The sequence below is a fragment of the Oryctolagus cuniculus genome, chromosome 19 (assembly GCF_964237555.1).
Source record: "Oryctolagus cuniculus chromosome 19, mOryCun1.1, whole genome shotgun sequence".
NCBI classification, from domain to species: domain Eukaryota; kingdom Metazoa; phylum Chordata; class Mammalia; order Lagomorpha; family Leporidae; genus Oryctolagus; species Oryctolagus cuniculus.
In genome coordinates this window covers 25,650,770-25,670,693 of record NC_091450.1, presented here as the reverse complement: position 1 = coordinate 25,670,693, position 19,924 = coordinate 25,650,770, and the positions used below count along the sequence as shown (strand labels likewise).

Genomic DNA, 19,924 nt, shown 5'->3' with positions numbered 1-19,924 from the left:
CTGCCCTGTGACAGGTCCTGTCTGAGAGCCAAGCGGCATAGCTCCGTGGCTGCCACAGCCTGGGTCACTCCCAGCTCTGTGATTAAGGCAGGGGCTAAGCTGGTGATCCTGCAGGCTTTGACAGCCTGTATTCTGCCCAATTCCTGGCAGTTGCTGGCTGTGTGACCAGTAGCAGGACACTGGATGTCTCTGAGCCTCAGGTCCCTTAACTCCCAAATCCTTTTGTACACAGAGGACTGATTGGACTTCTCTGCCTCTCTAAACTTGGACCATTGAGAGAAACAAATGATACTTCCACACTGGGCCAAGTTCCATGTCAACAAGTGGTCCCGACACCCCCAGATTAAGTGTTAGAAGGAAGCCGGTGCCGCGGCTCACTAGGCTAATCCTCTGCCTTGCGGCGCCAGCACACCGGGTTCTAGTCCCGGTTGGGGCGCCGGATTCTGTCCCGGTTGCCGCCAGGGAGTGCAGTGGAGGATGGCCCAAGTACTTGGGCCCTGCACCCCATGGGAGACTAGGATAAGTACCTGGCTCCTGTCATCGGATCAGCGAGGTGCACCGGCCGCAGCGCGTCAGCCGCAGCGGCCATTGGAGGGTAAACCAACGGCAAAGGAAGACCTTTCTCTCTGTCTCTCTCTCTCACTGTCCACTCTGCCTGTCAAAAAAAAAAAAAAAAAAGGAACCACATAGTGTGCTGATATGGTTTTTTTTTTTTAAAGATTTATTTATTTTACTTGAAAGTCAGAGCTAAACAGTGAGAGAAGAAGAGGCAGAGAGAGAGAGAGAGAGGTCTTCCATCCGCTTGTTCACTCCCCAGTTGGCAGCAATGGCCAGAGCCTCGCTGATCTGAAGCCAGGAGCCAGGAGCTTCCTCTGGGTCTCCCATGTGGGTGCAGGGGCCCAAGGACGTGGGCCATCTTCTACTGCTTTCCCGGGCCATAGCAGAGAGCTGGATATGAAGTGGAGCAGCTGGGACTTGAACCGGCGTCCATATGGGATGCTGGCGCTGCAGGCGGCAGCTTTACCCAATACACCACAGTGCCGACCCAGCTGATAACGGTTGTGAAGCTCCTTCATGCTTTGGACGTCATGGCGATAGTAAGAGTAGCCATCTTGCAGGCTGTCTGGGGGGCTGCTAAATTGCAGTAGATGCTGGTAGCGCCAGGGTTAGTAGCAGCGCTGTGGTAGCAGCAGTGATTAGCAAGAGGGAGGTCCGGACTGGTGGAGGTGAAGGCGATGTTCATCATCATCTTATTAGGGTCACATCCTAGGAAATGACCCATTTTAATAAATCTAAAACCAAATATCAGCAATTCTGTATGACCCACGTGATTGACTGTTTTAGACAGACAGGAAGTTATAGAGAATAACAGTATGAGTGGCTTGCAGTTCCAGTTCACCAAATAAAACTTTGGCGTTCTGTCTGGTCCCCTGAGAACCCTTTGCTGATACTGTTTTCCTTCATCTGTCTCACTGCTCTGGGAATACCCACTCTCCTGACTTGACGTCTGATCATTCTGACCACGTCTGTACCTACTGTGCGTCCATCCCTAGATAATACTTTGCAGACTGCAGTTGCATTTGCATTTCCACTCACTAAGATTTTGAGGTCTGTATGTTAATATATATAGCCCGAGTTCATGAATTTTTTAAAAAATTTATTTACTTGAGGGGCAGAGAGAGATACCTTGTATCCACTGGTTCGTCCAGGTCTTCCCAAATTGTCACAATAGCCAGAGCTGGGCTGATCCAAAACCAGGAGCCAGGAGCTTCCTCTGGGTCTCCCACGTGGGTGCAGGGGCCCAAGGCCTTGGGCCGTCTTCTGCTGCTCTCCCAGGCCATAGCAGAGAGCTGGATCGGAAGTGGAGCAGCCGGGACTCGAATCAGCGCCCATGTGGGATGCCGGCACTGCAGATGGTGGCTTCACCGGCTACCCCACAGTGCCGCCCCCTCCCCGCCCCTCCCCCCCGCCATAGTTTCTAATGGGAAGTGAGTGATGATTTAGATGTTCTGTAGGACAGTGTTTTGATCTTTCTGTTTTCACAAGTTCCCCCTTTGGTTTTCAACAGATTGCTGTTTTGTGCCTACAAGTGGTTTTCTTATGTTTATACTGCCTACGTTTGCTGAGCTTCTCAAATCTGTATTTTGTCAAAAAAAAATTGGGGAGTTTTTGCCCATTATTTCTTCCAGTCTTTTTTGCTATCCCCTTCTTTCTCTCCATCTCTGACTCCGTATGTGTCTAAGTTGAGTATTTTTATATTGTCCCACAGATCCTTGAGTCTCATTTTAAAAATCTTTTTCTCGCCCGCGCCGTGGCTCACTAGGCTAATCCTCTGCCTCACGGCGCCGGCACACCGGGTTCTAGTCCCGGTTGGGGCGCCGGATTCTGTCCCGGTTGCCCCTCTTCCAGGCCAGCTCTCTGCTGTGGCCAGGGAGTGCAGTGGAGGATGGCCCAAGTACTCGGGCCCTGCACCCCACGGGAGACCAGGATAAGTACCTGGGTCCTGCCATCGGATCTGCGTGGTGCGCCGGCCGCGGCGACCATTGGAGGGTGAACCAACGGCAAAAAAGGAAGACCTTTCTCTCTGTCTCTCTCTCTCACTGTCCACTCTGCCTGTCAAAAACAAAAAAAAAAACAAAAACTTTTTCTCTCTGTTCTTCAAATTGAGTAATTTCCTTGGCCTTCCTCTTAGACGTCTGTTAATCCCATCCAGTGAATTTTTAAATTTCAAGTATTATATTCTTCACTTTTATAATTTTTATTTAGTTTTTTTTTTAATTTATTTGTTTATTTGAAAGGCAGAGTTACAGAGAGAGGAGGGAGAGACGGAAAGAGATCTTCTGTCTGCTGGTTCACTCCGCAAATGGCAGCAACAGCTGGGCCTGGGCCAGGCTGAAGCCAGGAACCTGGAAGTCTCTCTGGGTCTCCCACGTGGCTGGCAGAGCCCCAGGCAGTTGGGCCATCTTCCACTGCTTTCCCAGGCACATTGGCAGGGAGCTAGATTGGAAGTGGAGCAGCTGGGACTCGAACTGTGGGACACCAGGGTTGCAGGTGATAGCTTAACCTGCTGTACTGAAATGCTGGTTACATTTTTAGTAGTTTCTATTTTACGCTGAGATGTTTCTGTCTTTTCACTTTATGAGCATATTTTCCTTTTCACATGTTATAATCACTGCCTTAGAAATCCTTGTCTGTTGAGGTAAGTGGTGTGGAACAGTCCGTTAAGCCACCACTTGGGACGCTGACTGTCAGTACATGCCCTGTGAGAGTAACTGGTTTGAGTCCTGGCTGCTCTGATTCCAGTCCACCTACCTAGTGCATACCCTGGGAGGCAGCAGAGCATGGCTAAAGCACTTGGATCTCTGCTTCCCACGTGGGAGACCGGGATTGAGTTCTGGCTCCTGATTCCTGGCTTCAACCTGGCCCAGCCCTGGCTATCTCTGGCATGTGGGGGGTGAACCAGCTAATGGAAGCTCCCCCTCTGTGTTTCTCTCATTCTCGTTCTTGCTCTTCTTTTCAAATACATAAGTAACACTTTAAATAAATATATATATATATAAGATCCTTGTCTGTTGATTTTGTTTTTTGAAGATTTTATTTATTTATTTGAGGGAGAGTTACAGAGAAGGAGGGGGAGAGAGAGAGAGAGAGAGAGAGAGGTCTTCTATCTACTGGTTCACTCCCCAAATGGCTGCAACAGCCAGAGCTGAGCCAATCAGAAGCTGGGAGCCAGGAGCTTCTTCCAGGTCTCGCGTGTGGGTTGAAAGGCCCAAGCACTTGAGTCATCTTCCGCTGCTTTCCCAGGCCATAAGCAGAGAGCTGGAATAGAAGAGGAGCAGCTGGGACACAAACTGGCGCCCATATGGGATGCTGGTGCCACAGGCGGAGGCAGAGGCTTAGCCTGCTACACCACTGTGCTAGCCCATATCTGTTGATTTTAACATCTGGGACATCTTGGCACCAGTTTCCATTATCTTTTTCTCTTGCAAGTGGGTCACTTTTTCCTCTTTTCCATCTGAGGATATATCAAGTAATTTTGAAATGTACTAGACATGATTAATATGTTATAATATTCCAGGTTCTGTTATAATCTGGACAGGGCTTATGTTTCTGTTCGTTTTAGCTGGAATCCAGTGTAGTCTCCTCTCCTTACCTGCATCCCCACCCCACCCCAGTACAGACTGTGGCGCCGTTGGCCTTTGCTGTGCCGCCTGGGGAAGGCCTGTGAATGTTCAGGTCAGAGATCAGCCAGAGCTGTGGGCACTTTATGCACAGCACTGGGAGTTATTCCTCTCTGTTTCTACTCTTCCGGGTGTCTCCCCTCACTTTCCAGCAACTTTTTTGTCCCAAATTCTGTCCTCTGGTTATTCAGGGCAGAGCAGTTAAACTTTGCTTTTTAAAAAAAAAAAAAAAAAATCAGGGTTTTAGCTGACCAGCACAGCACTGATTGGACCTGCCTCCCAGCTGAGCTCATAGACGGCGCTTCACCAGGAACATTCTCCTTTTCCACGTGTTGACTCCTTTCTGGGATCTGCCTGTCCTGTTACTCCCCAGTGCCTTCAGGTCATTTTTAAAAAAATTATTTTTTGCAGTTTATAGTTGTGGTAGAGGTGGTCAGATCGGAGCCGCTCAGCCATACTAGGAGTGGAAATCCTTCTTTGTCTCATTTAAATGAGCAATGCAAATGTTCTCATGTTCTCATCAGAGAGGTGGCAGAGCTGAGCTGTGTGAAGACGCAAGGCTATGGTGTGTTCCAGAATGTTCCAGAATGTTCTAGAATGTGCAGGGGGAGCAGTCAGCTAATGATCGGTAACCATCAGCTGGGAGATTCTTAAAACACTGTTTTAATTTAGTTTATTTGATAATCAGGGAGATATAGAAAGATATTCCACCTACTGGTTCACTTCCCAAATGCTTGCAACAACCAATGCTGAGCCAAGCCAAAGCCAGAAGTCAGGAACTCAGTCCAGATCTCATACCTAGTTGCAGGGACACAAGCACTTGAGCCATCATCTGCTGCCTCCCAGGGTGCACAGTAGTAGGAAGCTGGAACTGGAAGTGTAGACAGACTTTGAATGCAGGTGTTCCAATATGGGGCGGGGGCATCCCAAGCAGTGTCTTAACTGCTGGACCAAATGCCTGCCCCCGACTGGGAAATTTCAAAACAGACTGACTCCTATACAGAGAACCTGTTTTGTGCATTTGTAAATTGGGGATAGTGCTGGTAAACAGCCAGTGTGCCGTGAGTGCCTGCTAGGTCCAATGCTAAGCTCTTTGTTATCTCTTTTAACCTTGGAACAGACTCCATGAGATTGGATTGGTTTTATTGGGAGGTTTTGAGTTCAAACTGAGGTTTACTGGGATTAACCTCAAAGAGACAAAATTATTTACATGATTAATAAGTAATGATTAATTACAATGACTGATAAGTAATAATAACAATAACATAATTAATAATGTGATTGGGGCTGGCACTGTGGCTTAGCGGGTAAAGCCACCGCCTGCAGTGCTAGCATCCCATATGGGCGCCGATTCGAGTCACGGCTGCTCCACTTCATATCCAGCTCTCTATTATGGCCTGGGAAAGCCATAATAGAAGATGGTCCAAGTCCTTAGACCCTTGCACCCACGTGGGAGACCTAGACTAAGTTCCTGGCTCCTGGCTTCGGATCAGCACAGCTCCAGCCGTTGCAACCAATTGAGGAGTGAACCAGCAGATGGAAGACCTCTCTCTCTCTCTCTCTCTCTCTCTGCCTCTCCTTCTCTCTCTGTGTAACTCTGACTTTCAAATAAATAAATAAATAAATCTTTTTTAAAATATGTGATTAATAAGTAATTGTTAATAATGGCTCAAATTAATTGAGCGACTACCCTCACTGTAGATGTGTACTAAGTATTCTTTATGTATCACATTTAATTCTCCCAACTACCCTCGGAGGTCAGTACTGTATTGTCAGTCTGCCTTCTCACATGGACACGGCGGGGCTAAGGAAGGCGGAATAACTTGCCCAAGGGCCCATACCTCGAAAGTGGTGGAGCTGGGACTTGAACCTAGCAGCTTCGCTCTAACCCCATCTGTCCAACCTTTAAGCCGTGCTGCCTCCTTGCCGTGTGTGACCCTCTAGGTCTTAGAGAGGATCATTCCTGCTGGTAAACTCTGGGTTGGAGTAAACAGACTGCACAAGGCTGTTCTCTGACGCAGGCACCTGGGTGGTACCCGACGTTTGTGGGGCCTCCGTCAGCCTGAGAACTATACTGCTGTCTGCTCACCAGGCACGCCAGCCTCCAATAGAAATGAGGAAATCTTCCTAAGAAGGACTAAACTGTGATAGACTGCACAGATTTCCTGGTCCTGGTTTTCACTTCATGTTTTGGATGCTGCAGGCCTGGTGCGAGAGATCCCAGGCACTGTCCCGGCAGCTGCCCTGCCTCTGAGCGCTGCCATGGACCACTTCCAGGCCATCCTGCCTCGGGTTCAGATGCTGCTGTCCTGCCATGGGCAGAGGGAAGTGCGGGCTCTCCTGGATAGCCTGCTACAGGAGGAGCTTCTCTCCAGGGAGTACCACTGCGCCCTGCTCCACGAGCCTGATGGGGAGGCGCTGGCCAGGAAGATCTCCCTGACTCTGCTGGAGAAGAGAGACCTGGACGTGGCCCTCTTAGGTTGGGCCCGGAGCGGGTGGCAGGTTCCAGCAGCAGAGAGGAGCCCTGAACACGGGGATCTTGGCAGTAAGTTGACATCCCTTTTGTTCTGGGAGCTGTGAGTGGCTGTAGGTAGCACAGGGACTTTTCCCTCCTCTCTGAAAGGAAAGTCTATCCATCAGGGTGTCTGAGAGCTGCCAAAGAGCCATACAGTCCACTGTTGGACGTGCGGAGGCATACAGCATGCTCCCGGGTGACTCGGGGTGACTAAAGCCATGCCGAGGCGTGCGGCTGAGTGTCTGCTTCATTCTCTGACCTCTGTGGATGGACCGGCACTAGGGGTGCACAGGTGGACACACCAGCCTTCCAGGAGCTGACAGTGTACGGGGAAGATGTGGGCAGATGCAGTCAGTGTGTGTAAAAGATGGAGATAAGCGAGGTGGCGCAGAGAGGAGGGGCCGCACAACGGTCTGGAGAGCAGAGGACACCGTGTGCGTGTGCGTGTGTGTGTGTGCGTGTGCATTTGTGAGCATGTGTGCATGCAAGTGTGTAAGTGCGGGAGAGGAAGGAAGGGAGAGACAGACATGGAACCAAAGACTGGGAGAAGGAGGGCAGGAGAGAGGAAGAAAGACGAAAGGAAGAACCCGCTCACAAAGAGAAGGAGTGAGTGTCTTACGTCTTAAGAGACCTGATGGCATGTGTACAACTTCAGTGAGGACATCCAGCCTGCAGTGCACTGTTTCTCTCAGTTCTGTGGCTTCTACAGCATCTTGGGTCTTCCCCGGTGACAAAGAGGTTCCCATGCCATGGCAATGAGCTTTGCAGAGATGCATTGGTTCCGGCCCCTTCTCGGGGGCAAATCTCCTGTGCTTTTCTGATCCTATGACTTGGGTTACAGTTCTAGCCCTTCTTGGCCCTGTTAACGGTTTTATAGTCATTTGGAAACTTGGACGACAGTGATTCATTGCGGATCACTTGCTGAGTGCAGGGCACAGCCTCATCCCAGCCAGCCCCTCCTCACTCAGTTCTCCCCTCCACCCTGAGGCCCATGATGACCTCCAGCCTCAGCTAACGTATAACGAAGAAACCCTTCCCGGAGGTGGCAGCCTGCTCCTGTGCACCCTCCCCCACCCCCATGCCCAGTGGAGGGGGGATTGATGGCAGATGAGCGTCTGGGCTTCACCCAGTGTTGGGAGAGTAAGTGGCCTTAGGCCTCAGAGAAGGTAGCATCCTCCAAGCCCTGTGTGTGTGTGTGTGGGTTTGTGTGGGGTGGGCTCTGATGGTTCCATTCTCACCCAGGTGGGTGCGGCTCTTGTTCTCTCCCTCCAGTAAACACCAGGGGTGAGGGGCGTCTTTGCCTCCAGAATCATCTCCCTTGGCTTCCCGGGGAGCTTCAGGCAGCCAGGGTGGTCTTGACAGGGCTGCAGACACTCACCTGGGCCGGGGGTGTACTTCAGAGCCTTCCTGGCTCCCTGACAGCCCCTTCTTCACACGCTGCCTGGTGACACCCCTGCCCTCCACCCCCTCTCTCCGAGAGTGCTGGTTCCTGTTATTTAACTCTGTTTCCTCCCTGGGGATGTCATATTTTCATTTCTGATCCCATGTGACTCTAGAAAGTGGAACTGGGCGCAAGGCGTGTGGGCTGCGGGGCTCAGGAGAGAGAGCAGGACAAATGGCCATCTCTCCCTCTCCCTGTCCCTGTCTTCCAAGTCAGCTCCTCTCCTGGGCTCCAAGGGTGCCGCTGTGGCACAGGGGACAGGCACTGGCTGCAGAGGGGGGAAAGAGAACAACGGAAGAGAATTTCTGTGTAGTTCGTAGATAAAGGGCACACCGACCTGTTTTCACAAGGATTCAGAGAAGGTTCTTGTAACCCTCCTTCTCAGTTGCTCTGTGAGGATCCAGACCCTCCACTATCCTAACCCTGCCCTGGCTCTCCACCTCACTCCAAGGAAAAGCTAAATCTGGACAGTGGGCCACAGACCGATCACATGGCTGCCCCATACCACCTCTCTGCTCATCCCCTCCTGCCCTCTGCCTGACCCATCTCCTGCAGCCATGCTGGCGCCCTCACTGGTGCTCAGACACACCTGGTGTTCTCGGCCCCAGGACCTTTGCACCTGCTGTTCTCTCTGCTGGGTTACTCTTCTCCAGGCATCCTCTCAGCCAGCCTCCTGACGTCCTTCAGCCGTGAGGAAACGTCACCTTATCACTGTCCCGTTTGCCGCTGCCACTGCTCCACACCCTGAACCCCGTCCCCGGATGGAGAGTGTCTTCCCCGGTGTGTGAATTTCACTCTTGTGTCGTGTGTGCTCTTGACTGTTGGACTCTCCCGCTGGAGCAGCCCCACAGTGTCTGTGTCTTGCTCACGATGTGACCTGAGTGCCTTGCTCAGTGCTGAGCACAGGGTAGACGTGCAGTATCTATTTGCTGAGTGTTCTGTGTGTGGATAGAGGATGGGTGGGTGGATACTTCATGTATTACCATTCTTACCCCCTTACACATGTGTAAACTGAGGCACGCAGAAGTTGAGTGATTTGTGTCAAGTCGTGGCCTGGGGAGGGAGCCTATTGAAGTACTTCCTGCCTGGCTTCCTCTTTGAAACAAGCCACGAGGATACTGTAAGTCTCCCAGCGACAGAGTGGCGGTCTGCAGACTGAAACTAGCCTAATGATTCAGAGGCGTCTTCAGACACTGCAGTGCCTTCGCTGCAGTTACGCAGAAAGCCCACTTCTGGGGATGTGGCCTGGGGGGCGGGGTGGGGGCTGGCAGCTCCGTGCCGCACAGAGCAGCCTGCGTGCACGCAGGCCTAGCAAAGCTCGGGGAGGCTCCGCAGCCAAGGGCTTCTTGTCTGGAAGGAACTCGTCGACCTCAGTGGAAAATCAGAGCAAATGTTCAGGCAGTTGCTGGTTGACAGCAGGCGACGACACCCGGAGGGCGATCAGAAGCCGGGGAAGGGAGTGCTAGGGGAGAAGAGGAGCCAGGCTAGAAGCCGGGTGACTGTGGGCCTGCGAGCATGCTCTGCTGCCTACGGGCCACGTGCCTGCACCACTGGGATCCGCAGTGCCTTCATCTCTAACGGGGGTCATGGCGCACTCATACGCCTCCCAGGGCTGCAGTGCGGGTTGAACGAGATGACAGCCGGGGACCTGTCTACTAGGTAGGTCCTGAATAAACATCAGACAGCTTCAAGCAGCATCCAATGGGGGGACATAAACGAGGGTCCTGAATAGCTCACACAGCAGTTGTATTGACAGTGTCCTTGGGGGTCCTCAAGTAATTTCTAGAGACCTAGTCCCTGCAAAGCACAGTGCTGGGTGCCTGGGCATTGGGCACAGAAAAGGAATGAGTCAGGGCCCCCAGCTGGGCACATGGAATAAGCGCACAGGCTGTGCCCTCAGACAGCATGAGTGCCAGTCCTGGCTTCCCATTCCGAAAGGAGCCCTCTGGGCCTCACTTTTCCCATCTATAAAATGGAGGTGATCATAGTACTCAGAGCCACTGTTCTGAGGTTTGGGGACACCACCAGTACAAGGCACATACACTCCTGGCAAGGGGAAGCTGTTTTGACTCAGCAACCACAGGCTGGTGGTTGAGGCGACCCCAACTGTAGTGTGAGTAGAAGCATGCCCGAGTGTGGACACCCCCTAGGCACTAGGTTTGTCAGTGGAGTAGGAGTCGTGGTGGTGCCTTTTTTGCCTACTGTTTCAAGACTGTAGGACATTCCTACTATTTTATTATTTTTTTGGCTGTACTTCACCATTTTTGTTGTCCCCTGTTTTCATTGAGTGCATGTGTTTTTTAAACGATTTATTTTTTTTTTTTGAGAGGAAGTTACAGACAGAGGGAGAGACAGAGAGAAAAGTCTTCCATCCACTGGTTCACTCCCTAAATGGCCACAATAGCCGGAGCTGGGCCGTTCCAAAGCCAGGGGCTGGGAGTTTCTTTTGGATCTCCCATGCGGGTGCAGGGGCCCAAGTCCTTAGTCCGTCTTCTGCTGCTTTTCCAGGCCATCAGCAGGGAGATGGATCAGAAGTCAAGCAGCCAGACTTGGGCGACGCAGGTGGAGGCTTAACCTCCTACGCCACGGTGCCGGGCCCTTGTGTGGTGTTCTTGTGTGTGAGCGCTCTGCTCTGCTAGGAACCACAGGACAAAGCTCCATCTAGGATGTCACCTGGTTCATTGGAGAGGCAGGCACCTGCCACAGCCTGCGGGGCTCCTTTCCTCCGGGGCTCCCTTCCTCCAGCTTTCTTCCCCGTTCGGCCCTCAGGATGAGAGAAACCAGGGCTGGGACCAACTGCAGAAGAGAGGCTGCACCCCCTGCCTTCCCAGCTGCTTCCGGCTCTCAGCTGGGGCTGTCCTTTGCCCGCTGGAAGGAGGTGAGCTGCCCGGGAGCGCTCGTGTCACCTCACCTGGGGTTGCTTCCCAGTCAGGTGTACCCACAGCACTCCACTCCCAGGGGCCGCAGAAGGAGAAGCACCTGCATTCGGAAGTCGGCGACTTCCCCACGGGGTTCCCCAGCCAGCCTGGCCCTGCTCACCTTGCCCCAGGCCTCGCGCCTGACGCAGCCAGGACAGTTTCTGTTCCCTGTGGCTGCAGCCTTGAGCAGCTTACCTATGTCCTTCCTGTCTGCTTGTCTCCCCAGCCAGCTGCCTGCCTGCCCTCCGACCTAGGGTCTGTCTGTCAGCCTACTCAGGTTTGCTCCTCAGCGTGTTAATAGTTATCTTCCATCTCCTTACAGGCACTAGCCTGTGTTCATCTGCTTTGCAGTGTATCCAGTTACAGGGTGTGCATTAGCGGGAAGCTGGATAGGAAGCAGGGTGAGACTCAGGTACTGAAACCAGGCACTCAGACTTTGGTGTGGGATGCCAGTATCCCGGTGGTGATGCAGCCATTGCGCCAGACACTGGCCGCTGGTAAGAGGTTTTGTAAAACAGACAAAGCGGAAGATGGTTGTGAGCTGGGAGGGAGGTAAAAGTGGGAACTCAGGCCTTGAAGGTTGGCTACCGTGTGTACCAGCAGGGAGCGTGGAGAGCCGGCCTGGGAGGGAGCCATGCATGAGCCAAGGCGCCACAGCAGGACCGGGCAGGGCGGTCCAGGGGACTGCGGCGAGGACTGCAGGTTCACTGTGCTTTGTGTGGAAGATCAAGTTCCTCCCTGCCTTTCTCTGGGGCTTGCCAGGGGACCCCAGAACGGCGACTTCAGCTGTGTTTCTGCTGGTGGCTGGCGTCCTGTGTCATGCTATGAGGGACTTCAGAGGGCTCCTGGAAGGATGGAGTGAAAAGATAAGGTGGTTTGGGTGCAAAAGCTTTAGACCTAAAGACTGCGGACGGGAAGAGGAGCTCAGCAAGGATCAGATGCTTTATTGGAGACAAAGCCTCTTACGTTGGGGCCGCTTCAGATCCAGCTTCCTGCTGACATGCCTGAGAGGCAGCGGAAGATGGCCCAAGTGCTGGAGTTTTGGACTCCTGGCTTTGGCCTGGCCCAGGCCCAGACACTGTGCCCATTTGGGGTGTAAACCAGTGGATGGAAGATCTCTCCCTCTCTCTATATAACACTGCCTTTCAAATAAATGAAATAAACCTTAAAAAAGAAGAAGCTAGGGCTGTGGGAACCCCTTCTGTAGCTCCTTAGCCCCTCGCTCAGTCTTGGAGGTTCTCTCCTCTCGTGCCATCTCTGCATCTGCTGAAACTCGGATGCCCGCAGCTTCTGCCTGGGCACCACAGCCCCTCATCCCGGGCCTGCAGTCCCTTCCTGTGCCGGGCGCAGTGCCTGCCTTCGGCTGCACTCAGCCTGGTGTACCTTGCTGGAGTCCTTCCACATGGAGGAGTAGGCGTGATCACATCCAGGTCTCACTGAGTGCACTTCTGGAGAGAGCCAAGGAGGACGCTGGAGAGACCTGGTTGCATCCAAATGAGACACGATGACAACAGCCAGGCAGGTGCACCTCAGGCCTGGTTGTCTCTAAGCTCCATCTTGACGTGAAGCTGCCTTGGTGTGAGGCTGGGGACCTCCGAGCCAGCTGCTGCCTCTGGGAACAGGAAGGGCCTCCCATCTGTAGCCACAGGGCAGCAGGGCAGCAGGGCAGCCAGGGCTGTCTGTCCTTGGCACCATGCATGGGAGAATGAGACTCGGAATCCGTAGCATTCACTGTGTGTCTTGCGTTAGCCAAATGGGGGCCGAGTTTCACATTGACTCGGAGCGACTCTGTTTGTCTGTCTGCATCTCCCCTGGGACTTCTGAAAGCAGTGAGAGCTTCAAAATAATCACCAAACACAGACATCATCCTCACTTCACCCGTGGAGAAACCAGGCCCCCCAGAGGAGAGCAGAGGGTCCACTCCACAGCCCTGCTGGCAACAGCCCGCGCAGTCTCTTGCTGCGCTGCTCCTTCAGGAGCAATGCACGAGCTTGGACGTCGTCGTGTCCCAAACGTCATTCCCGTCAGTGCTGCTCACAGGTTTTGCCTCTTCTGCCTACCATACTTGACTCTTTTTTTTTTTTTTTTTTAAGATTCATTTATTGGCCAGTGCCACGGCTCACTAGGCTAATCCTCTGCCTGCGGCACTGGTACTCCGGGTTCTAGTCCCAGTTGGGGCACCGGTTCTGTCCCGGTTGCTCCTCTTCCAGACCAGCTCTCTGCTGTGGCCCGGGAGTGCAGTGGAGGATGGCCCAAGTGCTTGGGCCCTGCACCCCATGGGAGACCAGGAGAAGCACCTGGCTCCTGCCATCAGATCAGTGCAGTGCGCCAGCTGTAGCAGCCATTTGGGGGTGAACCAACAGAAGGAAGACCTTTCTCTCTGTCTCTCTCTCTCACTGTCTAACTCTGCCTGTCCAAAAAAAAAAAAAAGAAGATTTATTTATTTATTTGAAAGGCAGAGTTACACAGAGAAAGAAGGAGAGGCAGAGATAGAGAGAGAGGTCTTCCAGTCCCCAATTGGCCACAACGGCTGGAACTGTGCCGATCCGAAGCCAGGAGCCAGGAGCTTCTTCCGGGTCTCCCACATGGGTGCAGGGGCCCAAGGACTTGGGCCATCTTCTACTGCTTTCCCAGCCCATAGTAGAAAGCTGGATCGGACGTGGAACAGCCAGGACATGAACCGGTGTCTATATGGGATGCCGGTAGGCAGCTTTACCCGCTACGCCATAGCGCCAGCCCCCATACTTGACACTTATTGATGACTTTTTTTTTCTCCCCATACCATTCACATTTTCACTCTTTTTCAAAGGAAACTTTATGTCCCATTTTAAAGGAGAAACAAGTACCCACCACAGAAGCTAACATTAAAGGAAGTCAGAGCAAGCTTACTGGATCCTGCTCAGATCCTGTGGGCTGCAGATGGCTCTGAAGCCACAGGGCTGTGTGGAACAGGGAGAGAGGAAGTGTCAAACACACAGTGGCACCCACTGAGACTTTCTCCTTGGTGCCTTCTGGAGGATGGACAGAGCCCTAGAGAGGCACTGACTTTCCCTGTAGTATTTAGCACCACATCTGTGTGTCCCGCAAACCATCTGGCTGTAGGACTACCATATCTGGGCGAACACTCTTCTATGTGTAATGTGTGTTTAATGAAAAATGGTGGGTAGACCACTCACGATCTCCGGGGAAATTCAGGGCAACTGGGTGAGGGGTTGGAGTGGAAGAGGGGAATGGGGCTCTGTTACGGCCCCAGCCTACAGCGGATGGCAGATACCAGCAGCTGGCGCCTGAGCGAGTCCATTGTTGCTGTCATTTCAGAAAGTTAGTGTTGAAGGTCCCCCCAACAGACAACTTGCAACCTTCTGTGGTCACTCAGTTCCACAATCAGGAACTGAAATTAACATCAGAGCCTTGAGGGTGTAAGGGAGTGTGGGCAAATTAGAGGGTATCCAAACACAAGAAATCTGACACCTGGTGGGTGGGTACCCTGCAAGGAGAGAGTTTACTGCCGGTCCCTTGCGTGCTTCCTTTGCATGCTGGCTGAGCTTGGTGGGCTCCCTGCCGACGACATAGAGAAACAGGCTAGTGATGAAGCCGCCTGCCGCTGAGCTGAGCTGAGCATCTGAAGGAATCCTTGGGAAGGCTGAGGGTACCAGGAGGGGGCTGCCAGGGGCCTGGGTACTGCTGCCTCGCTGTGCTTCCCACACCATGCGTTGCCTGGCTCCACGTCCTGCAGGCTCCTACCTGTCGGAGCCCCAAGGTAAAAAGGTGGGGTGGGAGAAGTTCCAGTGGAGGTTGAGTCTTCATTGAGAGTAAGGTCTTGGCTGGTCCCAGGACCCCAGATAAACAGACACTGATCTGAACTGGGAGGTGGGGGGTGGGAAGAGGGCACATGTCCTCTTGGAAGATATGAAGTGGTTCTTTATTTCCTTACACTTGAACGACGTTGAACTCAGCGAGGTGCCTGGATCTGAGAGGGCGTTATCAGCACTGAAGGGTTCTAGAAGTCAGGGTGTGTTGTTAGCTCTCGGCACTGCTTGTCTGGCTTGGCCCCAGGTCTGGCTCTGGGTAAATACTGAGGGGGGCCACCATGCACTGGAAACTGCCACACTCCACCCCGACCCCAGGGAAGCAGAGAAGCCAGAACTGAAGTCAGTCTCCATGTGGCTGTTGAGCCGTAGGCACCCAGCAAGTGTTGCCCTCTCCCCAGTTTCCTATTGGAGAGGAAGAGGGAGCGGGGGCAGATGGGGAGGGAAGGGTATGGCGCAAACACCTGGCACAGCTCTGAAGGCAGCTATACCGTTGGCTGAGTGTGGTGTGCTTGAGCAAGTTGTAACCTTCTTGGAGTTTCAGTTTTCCTTGGCTGTGAAATGGGCTAAGGAGAAAGTCTAGGATAGGGTAATGGTGAGGGACTCAGATGTCTAGCATGGTGCACAGTTCCTTGTGGGAACAGAAGCTCATCCTAGGAGCCCAATATTATTGGCATAGCATGGTTAAAAGGGGCAGGGCCCCTTCTCCCAAGCTCCAAGCTTCCCTGAAATGTATGCCCTGAACCCAGAGATGACAAACTTGCCAGCACTGTTGGATACAGCCAGAGGCGACTGGGGAAGTGCATGAGGGGGAGAGAGAAGTCCGATCATCTTGACACCCTCCCTCAGTTCCAGTTGAGGAAATCCAGGCCTGGGAAGGGGAAGTGACCTCCCCAAGGTCTCCTGCTCTTGGCGGAGCAGGGGTCCAAGACCTCAGGAGGAGAAAGGGCCAGACTGTTGCCCCTGGGTGGAGGTGGGTGGTAGTAATGGTGCCAGGGTTTCCAAAGCTGAGCTTCCATCCGGTGAAGGTTCCTGAGGGATTATCTCCTCCTCCCTCAGTGGGGGAGTGAGAAAGGTTCAGCTACCAGAGTGCTCGGAGGTGGTTTGCCAAGTTCAAGGTTGAGCTGAGCTGGAGAGAAACAGAAGGCAGTAAGGGGTAAGGATGCACTCCCTGCAAGCCAGGGCTTGCAGCTCATCGCTGGGGCTGGCCGCGGGCCTGGGACGCTCCCCCAGGCGCTGGCTAGGCATGGGGACCTGTGAGAGTGCCAGAAGCTCAGAGGGGACGCTTCTGAGAAAGCACGTGGCGGGCCGGCGGGCGCAGCAGCGGGAGGCTTGACCTGCTGACTCCCCAGTTTGGTTCAGGCGCAGGGTGCTACAGAAAGTGAAAGGGAACAAGAGCGGCCAGCCGCAGGGAGGCTGAGGAGGTGGAGTGACCAGGGAACCAGCCCCAGAGTTTGCCACAACCCTAGAACCAGCGGGAGGGAAAGGCCACCCACCAGCAGTGCTCGCTCGCAGGAGCCCGGGAAACTGCGGTAGGTGACCAAGATCCCCTGTGCAGCCCCTAAAATCAGGCTGGGAACGAAGGCTCAAAAACCAGCAGCTTCGCACCTGAGGTCACACTGAGGCTGGGAGAAGGGGGAGGAACCTTAGGGCAGGGAAGCTCCTCGCTTCCGGAACAGGAACCCCGAGCTTGGCTGCTGGGCTCAGAGGCCCCCGGGAGCAGCGGGGATGCGGCAGGGAAAACTGGGGGTGGGAGAGGGGTGCTGTCCACAGGGCTCCCCGGGGCTAGACTCCATTGCACGGGATCCTGCGGAGGCAGTGCCAGAGCCCAGAGCGGTTTGCAGAGCCCGGCTGTAGGCAGGACCTCGGACCAGGGCTGCGCTCTCTGGGCCTCGCTTTCCCTGTTGGAGGTGCTCTGGCTCTGCCGCGGGAGTCCTGGTCTTGAGCTCTCCAGCAGGGACCAGCACAGGAGGGCAGTTTGGCACTGGACCTTAGCTAGAGGGCTGGAGAGATCTCCGCTTCTCTCTGACCTGCTTAGTGTTGGGGAGTCTCCTCAGACCAGATCATATTTGACTACTTGCACCTTAACCTGGCTTTGGGGTCCCGAGCCACAGCGCCCTCCAAGGAGAGACATTAAAGCTCCCTGAAGAGGTGAGAGGCAGGTTCCCCTGGGGTCCCAGGAAGCTGGAATTGAAGCCACTATGCCCAGCTTTGTCTGGGATATTTAAAATCCACACTCCTCCTTGGTCCCACAGCCCCTCTCTCCACCCCAGGTGGCACTGGAGAGGCAGCACAAGGAGTCCTTGGTACGCCCCCTCCAAGAGTAGCCAGCAGTTCCTAACTTTGCAGGAAGTTTCCCATCTATACTCCTCTCCTGTCTACCCCCCACCCCCGTAAGTAAATGTTCCTCACCAGTCAGAATTCAGGAAACTGATGGCAGGTGCTTCCTGCTCTTGGGCCTGGTGAAATCAAAGGGGGAGGGGGAACCCCAAGCTGCTTTAGGTGAGGACCTGCTCTCCAGAACCTCAGAATGTGGGGCTGAGGGGTCCTCCACATGGGAATCACCTGGAACACCACTAGGTGGGCAGGGACCCAGGTTCTGCCCCTAAAGCCCTCTGGCTGGGCCTGGTGTGGGGCTCAGGACCTGCAGATTAAACCCTCTATTCCTGGTGATTCCACCATTCCTGGTCCAAAAGTTCTTTTTTTTTTTTTTTTTTTTTTTTTTTTTGACAGGCAGAGTGGACAGTGAGAGAGAGAGACAGAGAGAAAAGTCTTCCTTTTTGCCGTTGGTTCACCCTCCAATGGCCGCTGCGGCCGGCACGCTGCGGCCGGCACGCTGCGGCCGGCGCACCGCGCTGATCAATGGCAGGAGCCAGGTGCTTCTCCTGGTTTCCCATGGGGTGCAGGGCCCAAGTACTTGGACCATCCTCCACTGCACTCCCTGGCCACAGCAGAGAGCTGGCCTGGAAGAGGGGTAACCGGGACAGAATCCGATGCCCCGACCGGGACTAGAACCCGGTGTGCTGGCGCCGCAAGGCGGAGGATTAGCCTAGTGAGCCGCGGCGCCGGCGGTCCAAAAGTTCTTACCTATGTTGGGAGGCACTGAGTGGTCCAGCCCTTATCAGATCTCTCACTCTCTGCATGTTAGAAAACCTCAGGTGGAAACCCCATCGTGAGCAGTTGGCCGAGTCGGAACTTGAACCCAGGTCTCCTCAGAGCCCAGTCTCGTGCCCGGGAGAGCCATGTAGACCCCACAAATGCAGGGCAGGCCCTAGATAGACCAAGGGAGTCCAAGTCTGTCCGATGGCGTGGGCTCGGTTTTCTCTTGAGACCCCAGCAGAGTCGGGAAATTAACACAGGTGCTATGCCAAGACCCTGGATTTGTCCCGGGTAATCAGGGCAGTGCCCAGAGGCAGGGTCGAGGCCTCCCAACTTGGGTCTTCTCAGACTCGTGCCAATCACCCTGATTGACAAGTGACATCCCCTTCCCAAGGCGTATCTGCAGCATGGGTGAGGTATGAGCGCTCCCTTGATAATCCCCACAGAAAACCATCACTTTAGAAAACCATCAGAGGAATCCTCGTGTCAGAGTCCTTGAGGTAGATTCTGAGAGGGTGGTTCCGAAAGATGGGAGGAGCCTGCAGGCAGACACTGCCGACCCTGGGCTCAGAGTCCGCGCCGAGCTCACCAGGAGGGTGCAGCGGCTGCTGCTCAGGGGAGGCGGATGCTTCCAGATTCTTCGGATTCTGTCTTTTCATGTAAAGGCCAAGGCCCCGATTTTGCACATGAGGTCTCTACCCGTGCTTGGAAGCTTGCTCAAGTTTCTTTTTAAAAGGTGATGGGAGTTGGTAGCCTTCTGATAGCATTGTTTTGTTTTAAATGGCATGTGATATTGTGGGGATTTCTTTCATTCAAGATAGTGACAGAAAATTTTCTTTTTGTAAAATTGTGATAAGTATGTACAGGGGGTCTTTTAAAAAGTTCATGGAAAACACACTTTAAGGAAAAAAACTCTACATAGATTTCAAAATTTTTGCACCAAAATGAACACCTTGTAGTTCTGTTTCCCATGACCCTTTGCTGTTCTAGCCATTTCCGAGCGTGCTGTGCAGTGTCGGTCCATGCACAGGGTGTGCCGTCATCACCACCGCTATCTCCAGAACTTTCGTCGTCCCAGGCTGAAGGCCTGTACACGGGAAGCTGTAACTGCTCGTTGCCGTCTCCCCACTGCACCTACCAACCTCTGCCCCACTCTGTCTCTGAGACATTGGCTGCTTGAACTACCTTACAGCATTGTGCCCTGTGTGGCGGTTGTACTTGGCTTTTTTTTTTTTTTTGGACAGGCAGAGTGGACAGTTAGAGAGACAGAGAAAGGTCTTCCTTTACCGTTGGTTCACCCTCCAATGGCCGCTGCGGCCGGTGCGCTGATCTGAAGCCAGGAGCCAGGTGCTTCTCCTGGTCTCCCATGGGGTGCAGGGCCCAAACACTTGGGCCATCCTCTGCTGCACTCCTAGGCCATAGCAGAGAGCTGGCCTGGAAGAGCGGCAACCGGGACAGAATCCAGCACCCCGACCGGGACTAGAACCCGGTGTGCTGGCGCCGCAGGCAGAGAATTAGCCTAGTGAGCCGTGGCGCTGGCTGTATCTGGCTTCTTTCGCTTGGTTCACCCATGTTGTAGCGTGTGTCAGAGTGTGCTTCATTTCATAGTTGAGTAGGTGTGTATGGAGGTGCCACATTTTGTGTGCCCCTTTGCCTATAGCTGGACACTGGGTCATTTCCAACTTTTTTTTTTTTTTTTTTTTTTGTGACAGGCAGAGTGGACAGTGAGAGAGAGAGAGACAGAGAGAAAGGTCTTCCTTTGCCGTTGGTTCACCCTCCAATGGCCGCCGCGGCTGGCGCGCTGCGGCCGGCGCACCGCGCTGATCCGATGGCAGGAGCCAGGAGCCAGGTGCTTTTCCTGGTCTCCCATGGGGTGCAGGGCCCAAGCACCTGGACCATCCTCCACTGCACTCCCTGGCCACAGCAGAGGGCTGGCCTGGAAGAGGGGCAACCGGGACAGA

The 19,924-nt window shown here is 53.7% G+C and overlaps 1 protein-coding gene and 1 long non-coding RNA gene across 6 annotated transcripts in view; one reads left to right on the top strand and one right to left on the bottom strand.

Moving 5' to 3' along the window:
• Positions 1 to 703: 703 nt before the first annotated feature.
• LOC138847154 (uncharacterized) lies at positions 704 to 1,944 on the bottom strand. Its single transcript, XR_011384804.1, has 2 exons — positions 1,687 to 1,944; positions 704 to 1,266 (listed from the first exon to the last, which is right to left on the bottom strand). It is a non-coding gene; the product is annotated as an uncharacterized lncRNA (long non-coding RNA).
• A 2,352-nt stretch (positions 1,945 to 4,296) lies between these two features.
• CIITA (class II major histocompatibility complex transactivator) overlaps positions 4,297 to 19,924 on the top strand; it is a 46,739-nt gene continuing 31,111 nt past the window's right edge. Inside the window, exon 1 of one of the 5 annotated variants that reach the window (XM_070065002.1) lies at positions 4,297 to 6,726. In XM_070065002.1, the coding sequence (XP_069921103.1) occupies positions 6,444 to 6,726 (283 nt within the window). In that variant the 5' untranslated portion in view covers positions 4,297 to 6,443. Of the gene's footprint in view, positions 6,727 to 13,618; positions 14,816 to 14,890; positions 16,397 to 19,924 lie in introns of those variants that run through there. The other 4 variants (XM_008257715.4, XM_070065003.1, XM_008257716.4 and 1 more) reach the window with 4 other exon arrangements.